This window comes from Oreochromis niloticus, linkage group LG2, assembly GCF_001858045.2.
Source record: "Oreochromis niloticus isolate F11D_XX linkage group LG2, O_niloticus_UMD_NMBU, whole genome shotgun sequence".
Taxonomy (NCBI): domain Eukaryota; kingdom Metazoa; phylum Chordata; class Actinopteri; order Cichliformes; family Cichlidae; genus Oreochromis; species Oreochromis niloticus.
The window spans coordinates 31,852,687-31,868,021 of NC_031966.2; the positions used below are offsets into that span (position 1 = coordinate 31,852,687).

The 15,335-nt window shown below is 40.2% G+C and overlaps 2 protein-coding genes across 5 annotated transcripts; one reads left to right on the top strand and one right to left on the bottom strand.

Annotated features, from left to right (window-relative positions):
- Window positions 1-1,160: 1,160 nt before the first annotated feature.
- Window positions 1,161-11,381, bottom strand: polr1d (RNA polymerase I and III subunit D). 2 transcript variants are annotated; one of them, XM_003455816.5, is made up of 5 exons: window positions 11,265-11,381; window positions 9,436-9,533; window positions 8,944-9,020; window positions 4,186-4,268; window positions 1,161-2,074 (listed from the first exon to the last, which is right to left on the bottom strand). In XM_003455816.5, the coding sequence occupies exons 1-5, from the start codon at window positions 11,301-11,303 to the stop codon at window positions 2,027-2,029; spliced, it is 345 nt and encodes a 114-aa protein (XP_003455864.1). In that variant the 5' UTR covers window positions 11,304-11,381; the 3' UTR covers window positions 1,161-2,026. The 2 variants fall into 2 exon arrangements, with proteins under 2 accessions (XP_003455864.1, XP_025753947.1); XM_025898162.1 differs by lacking the exon at window positions 11,265-11,381 and adding an exon at window positions 10,365-10,678.
- sybl1 (synaptobrevin-like 1) lies at window positions 10,984-15,186 on the top strand. 3 transcript variants are annotated; one of them, XM_005460490.4, is made up of 8 exons: window positions 10,984-10,999; window positions 12,425-12,603; window positions 12,797-12,854; window positions 13,125-13,262; window positions 13,405-13,495; window positions 13,785-13,852; window positions 14,003-14,095; window positions 14,211-15,186. In XM_005460490.4, exons 2-8 carry the CDS (start codon window positions 12,458-12,460, stop codon window positions 14,274-14,276), a joined length of 660 nt encoding a protein of 219 aa, XP_005460547.1. In that variant the 5' UTR covers window positions 10,984-10,999; window positions 12,425-12,457; the 3' UTR covers window positions 14,277-15,186. The 3 variants fall into 3 exon arrangements, with proteins under 3 accessions (XP_005460547.1, XP_005460544.1, XP_003455863.1); XM_005460487.4 differs by lacking the exon at window positions 10,984-10,999 and adding an exon at window positions 11,825-12,013; XM_003455815.5 differs by lacking the exon at window positions 10,984-10,999 and adding an exon at window positions 11,826-12,013 and having other exon boundaries at window positions 12,383-12,603.
- The last annotated feature ends 149 nt before the right edge of the window (window positions 15,187-15,335 follow it).

Here is a 15,335-nt window from a genome sequence, read left to right on the forward strand (position 1 = left end):
TCGACAATCAAAGATCATTCCCACAGCTAAGCATGTAACAGTCATCATGGTCACAAAGGAGCAGTCGCAGGCCTCTCTCCCTCTTTCTTGGCTAATATTTGTGTTGATGACTCCACCATCAGGAGAACGGCGAACGGCTTCAAGGACAGAGCGTACACAGCGTACACAGTTTGCTCAAGATCACATGGACGAGTCACAATACTGCTTTAACAATATTTTATGAGCAGGCGAGACTGAAATCAGTTTTTGGTGAATTGCAGTATCTGCAGAACCATGTGTGAAATATGGTGGTACCATCAGGGTTTAGGACCGTTTTGGTGCATCTGATCTAAAATGACTCAACTTAATTTTGAACTTTAAAGAAATGTCCACACACAAAATTCACTTGTTTTAGCTGCCAAAGTAACCCTTTAATTCAAGGTTGTCAAACATAAGGCCGGGGACCAGAATCGGCCTAGCAAAGCCGCTGGGCCACCAAAAAGCTTTGGAAAATGTCAAGGAGGCTATAAAGTTTCGACTTTAAATTGTATTTTCATTTATTGTTCAGCTTTTCCTACTTTAGAAAGACCACCCTCATTGCCAGTCAGTAATTAATTGGTAAACAATTAAAAGAAAAGCTTTTTCACCGTTTCTGTTTTGCTTTTTTAGTGGTTCCAACATTCTCTTTAAATGTACAAAACTTAAAGTTTTCTATAATTTTGTAATTTATTTCTTTTTTATTACAGCAGCATTTTTTTGTTCATGTAGGAAAAACTGAGACCAACTGTTACAATACTTTTTTTAATATTTATATATCTCAGGGATTTAAGATGCACGTAAACTTCTTTAAGTTTCATTTGTTCGTCCTACTTAAGCTCTGAGCTGTACGACGCACACAGTGTACAATAAGTTTGATATCTTCGGTCTAACGTGTTTACCAACCGCTCATCTGTCAATCAGAGTATCTTTGTCACTCTTTGGTAATTACTTTGATTGCTTGCTTTGAAGATGGAAAAAGTTTCATTCAGATCCTGCTCACTTTATGTTGTCCAGTGACTATTTGTTCCATTAATACTGAAAATCCCTGAATGTCAGTGACACTGTGGTCTCTGGTGGTCACATCAGTGGTACTTGATGTGGCTCATGCAGTCATGCAACTTTTAAAAAGATGGCACAACACATTCTCTTAAGTTGATTTTATTAGCAAAAATTGACAAATGCTTTTCTGGTGACTTGTGGTACTTTGGTTATGTTAGCAAATTTGTGACAAATTTTGACATTTACAGCAATTATCTAACAATTGTAATTCATTCTCACAATGCCTGCAGTCCTGAAACAGCGTTACTCCAAACCTTGTTTCTCACACTGCGTATGTATTTTGTCGCAGCTGGTTGTTGTTTTCCTCAAACTCTTTTCCATACTCGAAGAGTGCGCCTTGCTTGAACATGTGACTGAGATGCGATTAACCTCAAATAACTTTAACCTTGTTATTCACACTTCACTCCCCTCATATTTCCCCTCCGATTCTTGGCACTGCGCGCAGTCCTTCACACCACATTCTTCTTCTAATAAGGACATTCGTCAAACACAGCTTCAAAGGACAGATGAGAGCAATCTAGGGAGAGACAACATTTAGATCTGGACATCCGTGAAAATCGTCTCCCTATGAAGGAAAAAAATAAAAATAATAATACGAAATCCATGGCTTAAAAAAGAAAAATCAAAGTCTTTGCTTGAGGAGTTTAATGTTTTATATTTGTTTCACTCATCATTCCAGCATTCAGGGAATGATAAACACAAAACTTATTCACATTTATCATCATTAATCAATTTGAAAATACTACAAATACAAAAGCTGCACAGATGTTTGAAACTGATACAGACTGTGTTCAGGAATCGGAGAACTTGCCATTCCTCCTGCTCCCCAGTATGTATATTTAAATAATACGTGGAAAAAAAGTAAAAATGTCCAGGTAACTCATTTTCACGGTGTGGATGCAGAACTGGTGTCCCCGACTCCCCCGCTGTCCCTCGTGCCAAACGCCGTTCATTCCATGGGTTGCTCCTGTCTTTCTTTGAACTCATTAACTCTTGCCTGGAACAAATTTAAAGAACGTCCAAGTCAGAGGTGGATTTCAGGCAGCATGTGGGAGTGTCACATTTAATTAAAGTCAGCTGACTGTCCTTTCACTTAAAATTACTGTTTGCTAGAACGCCCAGGGTTTCTTTCTCTGTCCTGTTACGTGCATGGAAATTCAGGTTGGCTTCTTGTTGCTTTCCCCAGTTTAGAAATGAGAGCACCAGGTCAGCTTCTCCACAGGACTCCACGGGAATCCTGTGATGGGAAGAGACCCTGCGGTAGGAAGAAATTGTTGGCAGCTGCTAACACGGGCTGATGATCCTCCCTGCACAGCACACAAGACTAGCACACCAATTGCCTTTGTAGTTTTTACTTATCTGTGGTAAGTCAATGCAAAAAACCCCCCCAAAAAACAACCTTTGAAATAATTTTTTTTTTTAAAGAAAAAAGAAAAAATGGATTTGACTGTGCCTTTAGTTATTTCATCTTTTTTCTCATTAGAATAGTACAACAAAATTAAAATGCTGTCCCACATCGGTGCTGAAGAAAGATAAGCAAAACAAAATAAATGAATACCATATATACAGAATATACACAGCATGTGCAGTTTGCACGCTTGGTGTGAATATTCTCCTCTCTATATTTTGCACTTTGATAAAGGAACTCCCAGAGATCAGTCATAAAAGTATTTGAGGTCCCACCTCTTACATGCAATCTGTGCTGTCTTTGTTAATACCACTGTGCATTTTTTATCGCCAAAACCAGTTTGCGTGGGCGTAACACGTTAGTAAATCTTTTATGTCTAGTGGAGGAACAAAGAACATGAAAACAAACTGGACAAGTTGGTGTTCAGTCTGAATTTAATAACTTCAGTTGGCTTCAAACTAATCAATGAAGGTGACGGTGTGCATTTGTTTCAACAGGTAGCCAAAAAGGTCAAGCTGAAACTTCCACAGCTCAACAACCAATAACCAGCTTCCATCCATCAATTTTCACAACCTATTGTCCAATCTGGGGTTGTGGAGGGAGTGGAGCCTATCCTAGCTATACCCTGAAACGTAGGGTAGACTCTGGCAGGTTAGCAGGCTATTGTAGAGCCAATACAAAGACACAAGGAACAATTTACAGTGATATTCACACCAATAGAGTCTATAAGTGGCCTAATATGCATGTCTTTGGACTCTGGAGGAACCCATGCAAACTCCACAAAGAAAAGCCGGGTCACTATCAGCGGGGTCACCCAGGACCTCGCTGCTGTGAGGGGACAGCACTAACCACTGCACCGCTGCCTTATCAGTCCAGTACTGTCCACTCCAAATGCTTTTAATGGTATAATTTAGGTCTCCGCGTTCTGACCAATCACTGGCAGACACATTCAGCGACAGCTTCAGTGTGTAGTAGCAGCAGCTCCACCCAGACCGAGCTGGACATGAAGCCTCCTCTCTCATCAAAATGGAAAAAAAGAAATGATTCCATAACTGTGGAATTTACTGCTCATGACACGAGGCCTCAAGCACTTATTCCTCAGTCATTTATGTGCCCGAATCACAAGTCGATAGAAGTTCTATTTTCAGAAATCATATGAGTATAGGCAGGTGCATGCTTGTTTATAATAAAATTAGACTAATAAAGTTAGAGAGTAGATTGCACTCATGGCACTGTGGCTGATTTAGTTAATCAGGAGATAACATGCAGACATGACCGTAGGCTGGGATTTCTGCAAGATTCCAGCTCTATCATCTATTACAGGAAATTTAGGATGCGTAAATGATGATTGGCTGGATGATGTCGAATGACATCTCCATCCATGTTTTTACAAGATAATCGCTGTGGTCCAAAGGGACCGTGCATTTATACTTGAGCCGTCACAATAGTGAAAACAAGTTATCTGCCCTCGACTGATGATGGCTGCCCCCCCCCAAATTCCCCACGCACACGCTTAAATTAGAGCTGATTAAACCAATTCTGACCAGCTGTGCTGGAACCACAAACTCAGACTTTCCTGTCTCAGAATAAAGAGTTCAAGGTGATTCTCAGAGTTTATCAAACCTGTTTTCTGGAACACACCCCGGGTCATTTTTCTATGTAAGACACATGTTGTGTACAGAACAGTCACACATGCTTACCTGAAATGTGTTGAGAACATGTTGACAAACATCGCTGAGCTCGTTCAGGCCTCTCCGCAGCGGCTCTGCGGCTGGAATTCCCCCTGAAGCAGATAGCAGATACTTCTGACGAAAACCACCACCGACAGCACAAACAGAACAAAAACAACCGCAAACAATGTAGGCAGTCTGTTAGCCACTCGTCTCTGGGTTTCATTTAGCGCTGTGAGTCATCGTGCGCCCATGATGAGCGCAAAAGCGGACGCTCTGCACAAATTTACTAATGACAAGCGTCACCAGCATTGTTAAGAGAAAGAAGCACACATTAACCACATTTGAAACGTGGGATCGTTTTGTCTTGCCCAATTTGATATTTCAAGTGTCGACATAAACGCCACACTTGCAAGTGACGCATCGTGAGCGCTACAGAGAAACTCTGCCAACGAACTGACTACACCCTCACCGACGATGGCTTGTAGGCACGCTACGCGCTCTGGTTGGCATCTCGGTGGGGAAAGATTCATTCTGCTGCAGAAATAACGAGCCCAAACACGCCTCGAAGCTTTGCGAGAACTACTCGAGGGCCAAAGAAAACCAAGGAATCCTGGACATTTCCCCCACAGTCAGATGACCTGATCCTTGTAGGACATTTACCATATGGGGGACTGACTGTGCTTTTCCTTTTTCTCTGTTTTATATACTTTTACAGTGGTGGATACTCATGTTCTAAATAATGAGGTACGGACCTCATTATGTACCAGCAATCGCTGTAAGCCGAAAGTTGTTTTGTGCTCTTGAGTCTTTGTCAGGTTTTCTCAGGTGCACAGCTCTTGCCATGACCTTAAAAAACTCTCCTCGTTTAATTCTTTTGTTTGTAATGGGCGGCCAATCAGAAGAAAGCTAAAGGTAGGCGTGCCTTAAAGGAAGAAGAGCTAAAAAAAAAAGAAAAAAAAGCTTGTTTCAGATTTGCACACAGTTGAGAAAATAATCATTTGATGACCTGCTGGAATTATTACGTTTGTTCACTTCCAAAGAAATAAACAGTCTCTAATTTTATTGTAGTTTCATTTTAATGGAGATACTGAAGACACACATTTCATCCAAGTTATAAATGGATTTGCATGTGTAATAATGTTCTGAGTGGTTCGCCCACATCTGCAATTTAAAAAAGACCTTCAATAGAAACGTAGGAGCTAGGAGCACCTGTGTGAAGAAAAATGCAGTTTTTCAACAGACTGATAAAACAACAGCCATCCTATTTTATATGGCAGCAATACCTGCAACAAGCAGGAGTCAGTCTAAAGTCTACACCATATTTTTTCAGGGTTTTAGTAACATTATTTTGCAGAATTAGATTAATCTGAAAATATATTACACTAAGATATTTTATATTAATTAAATTTCATCAGTATTCAGTATTTTTTTTTAAAAATGCCAGTAAAAACATTCATGGGCCAAAAACGCTGAGACATTGGCCTGGGCCTTTTGGATTTGACAACGTTTATAATGATTAAGATGAATTATTAACATCTACACCATCAGAATGTCTGGTTTCTGCAGCTGTCAGTTATTTTAGTAATTGATTATTCCATTGATTGATCGCTTTTAAGTGTGCTAGTGAACCAGTGCATTTGTGTGACTGCAGTGAAGTCAGGCGAGCATATCAGCATTCTCAGAGCTGTTGGCTCTGTGCTTTGATGCAACATTTCCTGCTGCAGAAAACAGTCTTTACGGGGTGCACGGGGAAAAAAGATTTAATAATGTAATATAATATTAAGATAATATATAGTAATATTAATCTTAATCTGCTAAATAATGCTACTAAAGCCTTAAATATGGTCTAGTACACCCCATGCCCCCCCTTAGACTCACCCCTGCTTGCTGCAGGTATCGCTGTGATAGAAAGTAGGACAGCTGCCGTCAGCCTTCAGCAAGCTGCCTGATCTAAACATCATATCAGACCAAGTTCACAGTTCATCTGCATATTTTAATGTAAGTTCTGTAGCTTTAATGTAGATTTTTGATTTTTAAAGCATGGATGGGAGCAGCTACAAAGTTCCTTTTTCTTCACGGAAACAAACATTTCTGTTTTATACATTAAAAAGAGCCAACTTTCACTTCGCCTGAGCTCAGCGTTTAGGTAACAGCTCTGCTTCTTTGTTCTTCGCCGTGTTCTTCTACGGCGCCACAAACAACAGGGACAACTTTGTGCAACAGTTTTTATTGATGTGCGCCTTATAACTACTCATCTGTTTTTAGTCGGTGAAACGCTCGTGTTTACACTGTGACATGTGATCGTTACAGAGTTGCACATTGAACGAAGCATTGAAGTAAACAAATCTGTGTTGAGGATTTTTTTTTTTAGAATCTAGTTACTCGATGAATCGTTGAAGCCCTAAAACGCTGTCACAGAGATTGCTGACATGCTCGCTTGTCCTCATTCCAGTCACACGTACTCACTTGTTCACCAGCACACGTAAACATGCACACACACACACACACACACACACACAAACTAAATCTAGCTCATCCAGGTGATACAATACTGTCAGAACTCTTCCTGCTAATCTAAGAGAGCCAGTGTGTAATTTTTGACAGATATAGTTTGCACTTAAACTACTAAAAGCAATGAGCAGTTCATATTAAAACACCTGTTGGGGTTTTAAAGAGAGACAAATCACATGCTTCCGTTTGATAACACTGTCATAAAATAAAATGATTATCATATTATTGTCTATGAGCTGGAAAGCGAGGAAAGTCCCTTCTAGCTGGAGTCTTACTACAGATAACAGCCATCAAGCTTCACTCATACCCTTTGTACATCAAATAAGCCACATGTGTAGGATGTGACTTTAAAGATAAAAAAGAAAACATTTTTAAAATGTTTATTTATTTTTAACTGATTCCTTTGATTTGGATTAATCAAAGGAATACTCGGCTACTGAAATAATCGTTAGCTGCGGTCCTAATCTGACTCGGTACAACCCAGCCATAATTCTGGCTGCAATCAATCAATTACAGATGTCTTGATCTTAATCCGTGTATAAAACACATATTTTCAATTTTATTCCATTCCAACCTCCTCAAGAACAAGCTTGGTGAGAAGGTGCAATTATTCACAAATGGAGAATATAAAATGACCATCACTCGCCCTCAGTTTGAATCTCCATGCAAGATCTTACCTCATGGGTGAGGACAAGAAAGACGATGGATAAGCCCCAAACTAAAGCTTCTCAATGACCTTATGGCAGCTGGGATCACAGACCCCAAGTACACCAAGTGGTAACACACTACGTAGTAACGGATTGAAATCTTGCAGCACCCACAAGCTCTCCCTGCTCAAGAAGGCCTGTCTTTAGTTTGCCAGTGAACATTTAAATGATTCAGAGAAGGTTTGGGAGAAACGCCTGCGTTCAGATGAAACAAACAACTAACTCTCTGGCTTGTGTTTTAAAAGAAGAGAAATGCTGAGTTTGACCCAAAGAACACCATCCGCACAGTCAAGGAGGTGGAAAAACTATGATTTGGGGCTGTTTTTCTGGTAAAGGCACAGGACGACTTCACTGCAATGAGTGGGCGAAGCTACGTACCATAAAATTCCTTCCCTCAGCCAGAACACTGAAGATGGATCCAAGTCACGTTTTTCTTGGCGATAAAATATTTTTTCACTCAAACACAAGCAAATCAACTCATAACTTTCATGTAATGCGTTCTTTTCTGGATGTTTGGTTGATATTCTGTGTCTTTCCATTTAAATAAAACTGCCATAAAATTAGAGGCAGTTTATTTCTTTGTTAAAAAGTTTGTATATTCAGCTGGAGATTTAATAATTACTCCCCCCTGTGTACGTGTGCCAAAATCTGGAATAGAAATAGTGAAAGTGGGAACTAATACATGGACAGCTTTACATAAAATTACATTAAGACATGAATAGAACGCCCGACTGAAAAAGACAAAGGAAAAACTGAACTGAGGCCTGGTTAAAAGAATATTTCCCTTTTTCTTATGCTAAACTAAATATAGAGCGACACAAAACCGGGATATGGGAAATGAATGTTCCTCATGAGCGTCTGTGCAAGTGCAAAAAAAAAAAAGAAACAATTCAGGATTGTGTCAGTGATCGTTAACTGAATATGCTTGCTTTTGTTGGCTGCTGTTGAAACCAAGCTGTCAATTTTTAATGTCGCTGCGCTTGACTATCTTGTTTTGATAATCTAAGCGATTAACCAAAAAAAGATGTGGCATTAAAAAACAAATGAAAAGAATGCTGCGGTCCTCCTGGCCCCCTTTTATCAACTGACACGGATGACCTCAATCCAGCGTTGTGATTGCGGTCTTGGTGGAGAAATTTAACGACCAAAATAAATACAGATCATTTCAAAGGCCGATCTGATGCCCAAAAGTGTAGTGAGTATTTTTTTATTTCTCCTTGTGCCTCGAAGGTAATCGGGTTTAGCTGTATTGAAGCCGTGAAGAAAAAAAGAAACCTCCAGGCAACCAGAAACTTGGTTCAACAACAAAAACAAGCTGTTTTCTCAGTCTCGCTGAGTCCTTTCATGTGACAGGGCTGCTCTTATCTTTTGTGAAAGCGGGTGACAGATTTTTTTTTTTTTTGCAACCGTGCAAGTGGTTATAGCTCTCAAACTTAGGGCGCGTGTGTGTTATTATTTGCAGTATATCCTGATCAGCCTTTTTACCTTGCAACACTGGCCAAAACCCTTTATTCTCAATAAACACAGCCTTGACGGAGCGGTGCGTATTAACAGAGACGTCTCTCACCTCGTGTCTGAATGCGAAAGTTGATCTTGCTCTCTGACGGATGGGTGATGGTGTAGCCGCAAAACTCCACATCCGCGCTGGCAAAAGAGAAAAGCGGGGAAATGAAGGTGAGGTTTGCGAGCATTCTCAGAGTTTTGCTCAAAAAAAAAAAAAAAGACTGGTAATGACTACATTTTTTTACATTAGCAGACCCTCTCCTGGCAGGATGACAAGAGAGCCCCCAAAACAGGGAAGAGGGAGAAATCACATGCTTCCTTTTGATAACACTGTCATAAAATAAAATGATTATCATATAATTGTCTATGAGCTGGAAAGCGAGGAAAGTCCCTTCTAGCTGGAGTCTTACTACAGATAACAGCCATCAAGCTTCACTTTGAACGTCAAATAAGCCACATGTGTGGGAAGCGATTTGAAATATAAAAAGAAAAAAGAAAACACGACGGTGACCATGCTGAGTTCAAAGGGGGAAAAAACCAACACAAAAACGCTCACTTCTTCATGATCATGTATCTGAGGGAGTTCCCTAACGTATGGTCCTCGTCGTGCAGCACAAAAGTCACACAGCCCTCATCTGCCCCGTCGGCCTGGACCTAGAATGCAAAAAAAGCCCATTCTTTAAACATCGCACAGCCAACATGGAAGAGAAACATTACACCAGCTTCCTCCTCTGAGATTAGTGAGTGGGCGAGCCGCTCACGCTCATTATGCACTTCCAAAATATTCAAAACATACAGAGTTACAGATGCAAATAAAAACAGACACTGATTACATGCACAGTTGGGTCCAAGAGTATTTGAGAAAGGACATGATTTTATTTGATTTTTTTGCCTCTGTACGCCAGCACAGTGGATGTGAAATTTAAGAGAGAAAAAAAGAAAAATCAAGATGTGACTTGGAGCTTTAATTCAAGTGTTTTAACACCAAAAGTGGACCTACTGTGCACTTTTCCAGCTCCATATTTTGCTCACTGGACTCTTTGTTTGGGTCACATAAAATTTTCTCATTTTTAAACCAGGCCTTTTTTTAAACTCAGGCCTCATAAACTTTATCAAACATCTACAACACACAATTTTACCCCCGTTCCTCCTTCTTTTAGGCCAGCCTTCATCTGATTGGCCACCATTCACAAAGTGAAGATCTGCACTGGAGCAGCTAGAGCTTATTTAAAGTGCCTGACTTGTCCATGTTAGGGATATCCACTCTCAACAGGAGAAACAATAGTTTGTTGTTTAGAGTAATATGAAGCCTGAACTTTTTAGCTCTTAGGAGTCTTTTTTTAAATGTACAAACACTAACTTCATTATTTTCAAGTTTTTGTTTTCTTTATGGAAAACCATCAAAGAATTGCAGCCATTTTTATACGACAACCCACACTTTTACAGCTGCGAAGGCATGCAGGCCTTCACTGCGTTCGTCTTTACCTGCTGTTTGTTTGTGGCCCTCTCTGCTTTCAGTTTTGTCTTCATCAGTAACTGAAAACCATGCTCTGCTGGGCTGAGCTCTGATTTGACCATTCAGGAACATTTCATGTCTTTGCTTTAGGAAACTCTTGGATTCCTTTCTGTCTGTGTTTTGGGTTATGGCACTGGAAAGCACCGTCTTATCAGTTCTAAAGCACTTTGGCTGAATCTGAGCAGAGAGTACTCCCTGTACGCTTCACAGTTCATCCTGCTCCTTCTATCAGCACTCACATCATCAATAAAAACCAATGATCCAGTTATACCGGCATCCACACATGCCCATGCAACAACACTGTCTTCACCATGCTCAAAAGATGATGAGGTCCTTCCCCTCTTATCATAGTATCCCCTTCCAAGGTAGTTAAAGCAATACTTTTAAACCCACTTGAATTAAACCTGAAGCTTCATATTTCATTTTTAATTGGTATCTTTATTTCACATCATCTGAGGTAGGAAAATTCAGAAAAATGCATCACTTTCCAAATACTTATGGCGTTTATCTTCATAGGATATGAACACTGTTTAACTACTGCCCCCTACTGGAGATACTGTTAGGTACCCGTGGACTGAGAAAAATCCGCATCTAAATTAAACAAGTAGGTACCCTCATGTTCCAAATTACTGTTTGTCTCCGGTGCTGGTAATGCTTCAAAAAGACAGATTTTAGCGTATACTTAAGTTAGATTAACGCCGGTTAAGTTTATTTACTGCTAGCCACTGTAGCTACCCACGTGAGGAGCGCACAGGCGGTCAAATCGCTGCCATTCGCTTTTTTGGTTAATCAATCCGATCTAGAAAAAATAAAGACGAACCCATCCAACCGCGCACACCATCAAACCACACACGATTTTCGCTTTTTACCATTTCTAGTACTGCTTTCTTTTCTCCTTCCCCGGCCATGCTTCACTTTCCCACCGCATCCGTCAACAGAGTAAGGTTAAGTACTGTGCTCTTTAGCCCTGAATCTGGTTTGACAGGCAAAGGAAAGTTCAATACGACTGAAATTTACCTCAATGTTTTGGTAACATATGTATGATTGTAGCCATACACTATCAAATTATCAGATAATAATTTTCATTTAAAGTGACGCAGCTCTGTGGTTGGTAGAATATTTGTCAAACGCGTCGTTTGACAAATATTATATTTTTAATATTTTTAATATTTTTAATATTTACCTGATAAATATTTATTTCAATAAAAGCTAACCTGTTGAGCAATTAACAATGGTAAGTTTTGTCACATCTCTATCTGCAGGGGAAAGCGTTATCTAGCGTTCAAGTCGCCTGGAAGACTCTAACAGGGCGAAATTCGCGCCCCTTCTATAACAAGTCGTTTATACGAAGACGTGACGATGGAACTACGTAATATGTAACTGGGGGTAAAAAGAAAAATGTAGTTCCAAAAGGGAAACAACGACGTTAAGTACATAGAGCCAGAAATGCGGTACGAACTACACTCCCCGGCACGCGCTTGAACGTGTTTCCGGTCTGGACGATTTGCTTAGCAGGCAGAAGTCACTCGAAAGGGATTAGCCAACTAGCAGCTGAAACGTCTTTAAATGTGGGAATTTGCGCTAAATGAGCCACTTTAATCGTCGTTGAGACATCCAGGTAATGAATATGATGTTATGTGACTATTACGTACGTTAGCTCGGTAGCTAAAAACAACCAACATGGCGTCAAGCGGCTAACTACCTTTCTGACGCTGATATGTACGTTTAATGGTCAACAACAGTGTTAGCTATCTTGTTGTTTCCCAAATTTTGGTTCATCTAGTATTAGCTGGCATTTTACTCTAGCATGACAGCCTGCTCATGATTGGGCATTTTCCTAGGGCGTACTAATGGCAGTAATTGGATTTCTTAGTTACACCTATTCACATGTCATTTTATTTCCTTCTTCCTGTTATCTGTAACTATTTTTGGCTGTTTCACAAGAATTATTCTTCCCTAATCATTATCGTTTGGGTTTACCCCCCAGCCCAGCAGTAACAACTCGCCTTCCTTGTCCTTCTACCTCCAGGGAGGTAATAAAGGTGAAAACCCAGCTGTTGCCATGGCAATCCTGTTTGCTGTGGTGGCTCGAGGAACCACTATTCTTGCCAAGCATGCATGGTGTGGGGGTAACTTCCTGGAAGTTACTGAGCAGATTTTAGCTAAAATTCCCTCAGAGAACAACAAACTGACATACAGCCATGGCAGGTAAGGGCGTGTGCGTGTGTGCGGCCTGTGTCATCTCCAGTTGGCAGTTTACATCCTGTTTGTGACTGTGCCTACGGCGGTGTCATGTGATAAAGTACCACAGAGTTCATTCCTTGTAAAAACTGTAGGAAAAACAGCCCTACTGTATAAAACACCTCTCATCTAACGATTAACCCTTCTGCTTTATTTCTAGCTATCTGTTTCATTACATCTGCCATGACAGAATCATATACCTGTGCATCACGGATGACGTAAGTATATATTTGACAGTCATATATTTTTGTCAGGGGTTTGGATTTGCAGTAGGCCATTTGTAGATGTTATGAATGTATTTTAAAAACCTGAATTAGTATAAAAATAAATATAAACCACCCAGCCACTGTAGGAAATGGACACATGTCCTGTGTTATTGTAGAAAACCTAGCATTACTGCTGTTGCTAAAGATGAGATAGGTTTTGAGGCAGCCACAATTGATTATATGCAACTTCTTATAAACCTATTTGACTCTTATCTTCTAAAGGACTTTGAGAGGTCACGTGCATTCACCTTCCTCAGTGAAGTGAAGAAGCGTTTCCAGACAACATATGGCTCACGAGCACAAACAGCCCTACCTTACGCCATGAACAGCGAGTTCTCCTCTACACTGGCAGCTCAAATGGTGTGTATGATGAAAGCCTGAACATACCAAGCAATGTTTCCTGTGACAGCTCTGTGATGTCTTAATATTTCTGTGGTTTAAAAGAAAAAAAAGGAAACAGAAGAAGATGTGAAGAAGTGTGACGTGTTCCTTTTCTTTGCAGAAACACCACTCAGATCCACGTGGACCCGATCGTGTCACTGAGACTCAGATGCAAGTGGACGACCTGAAGGGCATCATGGTCCGCAACATAGGTGAGCGTCTCTTCAATTTCCTCATTTTGTATTTATTCATAAATAAATAAATAAACAAGGCTCTGAGATGGAAAAACCTTAACTTAAACTCTAATAAACCAAGTTAGATAAAACCTGTAATGTGTGACTGGTGTGTGGTGTGACTTTCGCCCTTAAATGAGTGCAGTGTTGTATCATGAGCGACCACCTCACTTACAATGCATGATGTGCTGTGTTTAGTGAATTACTCATATGTATTGTATTATGTGTATTCACACTAAATTCACTGTTTGCATTCATTTTTTTACAGACTTGGTAGCTCAGAGAGGAGAAAAGCTGGAGCTGCTGATTGACAAGACAGAAAACCTGGTTGATGCAGTGAGTTTAACTACAACTGATTAGGCTCTGTTGCTTCTACTTATTTTCTGATGAATGACATTTGTCATTATGTATATACTGCAACTGCAGTCTATTAAACAACAAATATTGTTACTGATTACATTTTTTTCCTTCCTCCTCCTCCTTCAGTCAGTCACATTTAAGACCACGAGCCGTAACCTTACACGAGCCATGTGCATGAAGAACCTCAAGCTGACTCTAGTCATTGTGCTGGTTGCCCTTGTGAGTACAGACGCCGAGATGATGAAAACAAGTAGTGCATTGAGCTTGGCTTCTCTGTGCCTTATTTAGTGCAGCAGTTGTGAAGGAAGTGAACTCTGTCTGTGCTCTTTTTCAGGTGGTGATTTACATTATTGTCTCTGCTGCCTGTGGAGGTCTCAACTGGCCCTCATGTGTCAAATAATGAGAGGAGAGCGGGGACAGAAGAGAGGGAGATGAAGGAAAAGGGACAAAGGGGAGAAGTGCCTGTTTAACTCTGCTTGCCAGTGGACACAGTAGAAAATACCACGTTCCTTGCTTTTTACTCCTTTGGCTTCAGAAGAGCTGGAAAACTATTTGCTTCTCCTCATCCTCCCACCTCCTTTCTCACCTCGACTTTGACAGCGCACATTTATATGCCTTCTGGACCTGGAGTCCCACCTCATACCCACACTAATGGACAGCAGCCACGTGGCCTAAAACTGATGTGGAACAATGGTCTTGTCTTATGTTAGTCTGGTGCATTCATCTTGTCTCATGCACTTGATTAGCTGATGTATCAGTTACTATACTGTCCTGCACCTGCCTGTGTAATTAATCCATATAGATTTAACTACAAAGGTAGCAAAGTTTGATTTGTGAGTGTCCTGTTTAATCTTGGATGCCAATAGAGTATGTGGGTAACGTGTTTTAAATGTATCACAAGGGACTCACGGTGTAGTGTATGGGCCTCTGTTGAAGAACTTTAAACACGTTGACTAAACTGATGCAGTGTACAGATTTTCTGATAAGTTTTATCACTTAGCACAGTTGTATCTTCTAAGGTTAATGTTGTGAAATACCCTGTATGATCATAAAAATAAATATTGTACATTTGATTGATGAAGAATGGTTGTTTTAAAGCAAGTGTGATTTCTGCCTGTGGAGTTGAGGCTTCCCTTCACCTTTTACCTCCCTCTTTGAGGTTCAGTGTGCCCATGTTTTCTTTCTGTTAACAAAATGCACTTTTTATATTATGTTGTACATAGATTTGCTTCCTGACATCATATGGCTGATGATCATTATGTAATAATTGTACATCCTCATTTAAAATAAATAAAATCTGATGGAACTGAGTGATTTGCCTCTAAACCAGGAAAGGACAAAAAGGTGTTATGACATGTATTCATTTTAAAAAGGCTAACTGAATGTATCGGTGTGTATTGACCCTACGTAAATAGCACATGCACGGAATACGTTTATTTTTATTTTACAACTAATTATG

Coding starts and splice junctions, on each gene's coding strand:
- polr1d (XM_025898162.1), bottom strand. CDS start 10,457: ATGGTCAAATCAGAGCTCAGCCCAGCAGAGCATGGTTTTCAGTTACTG. Junction 9,534..10,364: donor GGGCCACAAACAAACAGCAG/GTAAAGACGAAC, acceptor TTTGCATTCTAG/GTCCAGGCCGACGGGGCAGA. Junction 2,075..4,185: donor ATGTTCTCAACACATTTCAG/GTAAGCATGTGT, acceptor AATTTGTTCCAG/GCAAGAGTTAATGAGTTCAA.
- sybl1 (XM_005460490.4), top strand. CDS start 12,458: ATGGCAATCCTGTTTGCTGTGGTGGCTCGAGGAACCACTATTCTTGCC. Junction 13,263..13,404: donor CTACACTGGCAGCTCAAATG/GTGTGTATGATG, acceptor TTTTCTTTGCAG/AAACACCACTCAGATCCACG. Junction 13,853..14,002: donor CAGAAAACCTGGTTGATGCA/GTGAGTTTAACT, acceptor CTCCTCCTTCAG/TCAGTCACATTTAAGACCAC.